The sequence below is a fragment of the Portunus trituberculatus genome, chromosome 37 (assembly GCF_017591435.1).
Source record: "Portunus trituberculatus isolate SZX2019 chromosome 37, ASM1759143v1, whole genome shotgun sequence".
Taxonomy (NCBI): domain Eukaryota; kingdom Metazoa; phylum Arthropoda; class Malacostraca; order Decapoda; family Portunidae; genus Portunus; species Portunus trituberculatus.
The window spans coordinates 3,209,187-3,211,686 of record NC_059291.1 but is presented as its reverse complement, the minus strand read 5'-3'; the positions used below and the strand labels follow the sequence as shown (position 1 = coordinate 3,211,686).

Sequence of the window (2,500 nt, the reverse complement as noted above, 5' to 3'; positions counted from 1 at the left end):
AGAGGAAATTGAAGTCGAGAAAATAACTTTAATGGGAGACGCGAGAACTAAAGAGGAATGAAATAAAATTACCTCGAGAAACAACACCCAATTTCCTCTTAAGAGCCGCGAAACGAATTACGCCAGAAAGAGGATACGTGGGTTATTACCTGCCACGGGGACTTACTGAGGGGCGGCGATGGAGGGAGGCATGGTTGAGTCACTTTGCAAGGAAGTGCGCGTGTGTTATTGCCTGCTTCTGTGTCTGCGCCGGTGGAAAGCTACTAGCAGGACACCACTTGTAAACTAGTTAGTAGCACATGTGGATCTCTCCTCATTATTTAGTTATGGTAGGTTCCTTATTACCTGGCAACCTGGGAAAGTTACCTGGAAGAACATGTTGCCCTGATGCTCCGTGGTCTTAAATGTAATGGTGAATATTTTTTTTAAGTTCCTGGTGCCTTGAGTACACACAGATGTTACACGTACTGATATATTGTAATAGTTACCTTGAGGACCTTGTTACCTTGTTAGCTTGGTGCCCTGTGATCTTGAGGCTCCGTTAGTTGGCAGAGAGATGTTATTACCTTGAAAACACGTGAATTACCTTAAAGGAAGACATTGATTAGTAACACACGTAAAGGCTGTGACAAGAACAGTGTTGATAGAGTTGATAGTTACCTTGAGGTCACACACGGACAGCCGCTTGAAGAACTTAGCCCTGCCGCAGCGCACCATGGAGTGGTCCACGCTCAGCTGACTCGCCCTCTTGCTGGAGGCCACGGAGCGGATGTCCTCGTTGTCCACCAGGGACGTCCCCTCCCCGTCAGGGTCGTCCCCGATGTCAGTATCCACATCCCCCTCGCTTTTATCCTCGCCCTTGAAGTCATCCTTGAAGAGCATGTCCTCCCTGAAGGCCCCATTGTGCTCGCCCTCCTCCCAATCCTCGATCGTAAATGTTGGGTAGCGTTCTCGCGAAGGACGCCGCTCACGCTCACGGTCCTCGCGGTCCGCCACTAGCGAGGTGCGAGAAGTGAGACGCGTCAGTGAGATTTTCTTCTTTAGGGCTCGAGCGATGGAGTTTGCCCTCGAGTTGTTGCAGTTGTCCTTCAGCTTGATCTCCTCAACGTCAGCCTCCACGCCGCGGATGGCCGGCATGATGGCGGCGCTGTGGCCCGGAGGCACACACGAGGCGATGCAACACTCTCACTACTGCTATTATCTGTCCTGCTGCCTCCTCTCATGGGCAGTGCTCAGGTGGGAGCTGCCGGGAGAGTTCATGTCTCCTCCAGCAGCGGCACTTCCCTCACTGTGTGTCTTACTGTCTCTGTTCTCTTCTCTTCTGTATCCGTTTCACTGTGTGTGTTTCTCTTAGCAAATGCCTGGCGAGGGTCACTCCGGTGAGACGTGTGATGGCGGGGCTTATCCTGTCATGTCTCTGTATCGATTACGGGTTCGTCAGATGAGTGGCGAGACAAGACCACCGTTAAGGTCCCCCCTAACTCTTCTTTCCACTTCCTCCTCCTCCTCCTCCTTTCCTCCTTCTCCTCCTCTTCCTCGTTCGCCGCCTCCTCTTCCTCCAATCAGATACGAGTATTCCTTCCCTCCACTTCTTCACAGCTTCTCTCCGCTTCACTTACACACACACACACACACACACACACACACACACACACACACACACACACACACACACACACACACACACACACACACACACACACACACACACACACACACACACACACACACACACACACACACACACACACACACGGACCGTCCTCCTCCTTCCTCCTCTACCTGTCCGCCTCATTACTCGGTCGATAAAACGCACCTGAGTTTGTTTTTTTGTACGCGAAAATCTTAATTAACGAACAGTAATCCCTGCGGCACACGTGGAGGGACTTGTTACTGTTGTTGTTTGAGTAGAAGAGTAGAAAAAAAGAGATGTGTATGTTTCCTTTATTTCTGATGATGCACTTCCTTTTCTGGTGGAAATTGGTTAGTGCTATTTGCTTCGTATTTTCCAACATTTCTCATCAATCGCACAACCAACAAAGATCACCAGTTGGAATCTCTCACGTTTTTCACTAAAGTTACCGGAATTTTAGTTAAGGTGTGAAGCAGAATCATGGAAACACCTTTGAAAACCAGTATCTTCCACTAGACCGTGTTAGGAGTCACTGAAATGAGACACGGGAACGTTTAAGAACACGCGCATTTATCTTATTGAGCGCGACGTGTCTGTGTGTCTGTCCACCTGTGCCGTCCACGAAGCATCTCATTACGTTCCCCGATACAGATGAAAGAAAATGTCAATCAGGGATAGAATAGATGCCATTTTTTCCCGTCCGTACCCAGCTCCTGATTCCTTTGTGTGTGTGTGTGTGTGTGTGTGTGTGTGTGTGTGTGTGTGTGTGTGTGTGTGTGTGTGTGTGTGTGTGTGTGTGACTGAGATAATTCCCGTACATTATGGATTTCGGATTCTCTGAGTGGAATATCTTCATTCACATCCTAT

At 49.1% G+C, this 2,500-nt stretch overlaps 1 protein-coding gene across 8 annotated transcripts in view; it reads right to left on the bottom strand.

Annotated features, from left to right (window-relative positions):
- LOC123514084 (transient-receptor-potential-like protein) overlaps positions 1-2,500 on the bottom strand; it is a 180,884-nt gene that overhangs the window by 54,433 nt on the left and 123,951 nt on the right. For 2 of the 8 annotated variants that reach the window (XM_045271701.1, XM_045271702.1), the window contains exon 1: positions 661-1,539. The exons of 3 other annotated variants lie outside the window; for them this stretch is intronic. In XM_045271701.1, the coding sequence (XP_045127636.1) occupies positions 661-1,137 (477 nt within the window). In that variant the 5' untranslated portion in view covers positions 1,138-1,539. Of the gene's footprint in view, positions 1-660; positions 1,540-2,500 lie in introns of those variants that run through there. 3 more of the 8 variants (XM_045271700.1, XM_045271699.1, XM_045271698.1) reach the window with 2 other exon arrangements.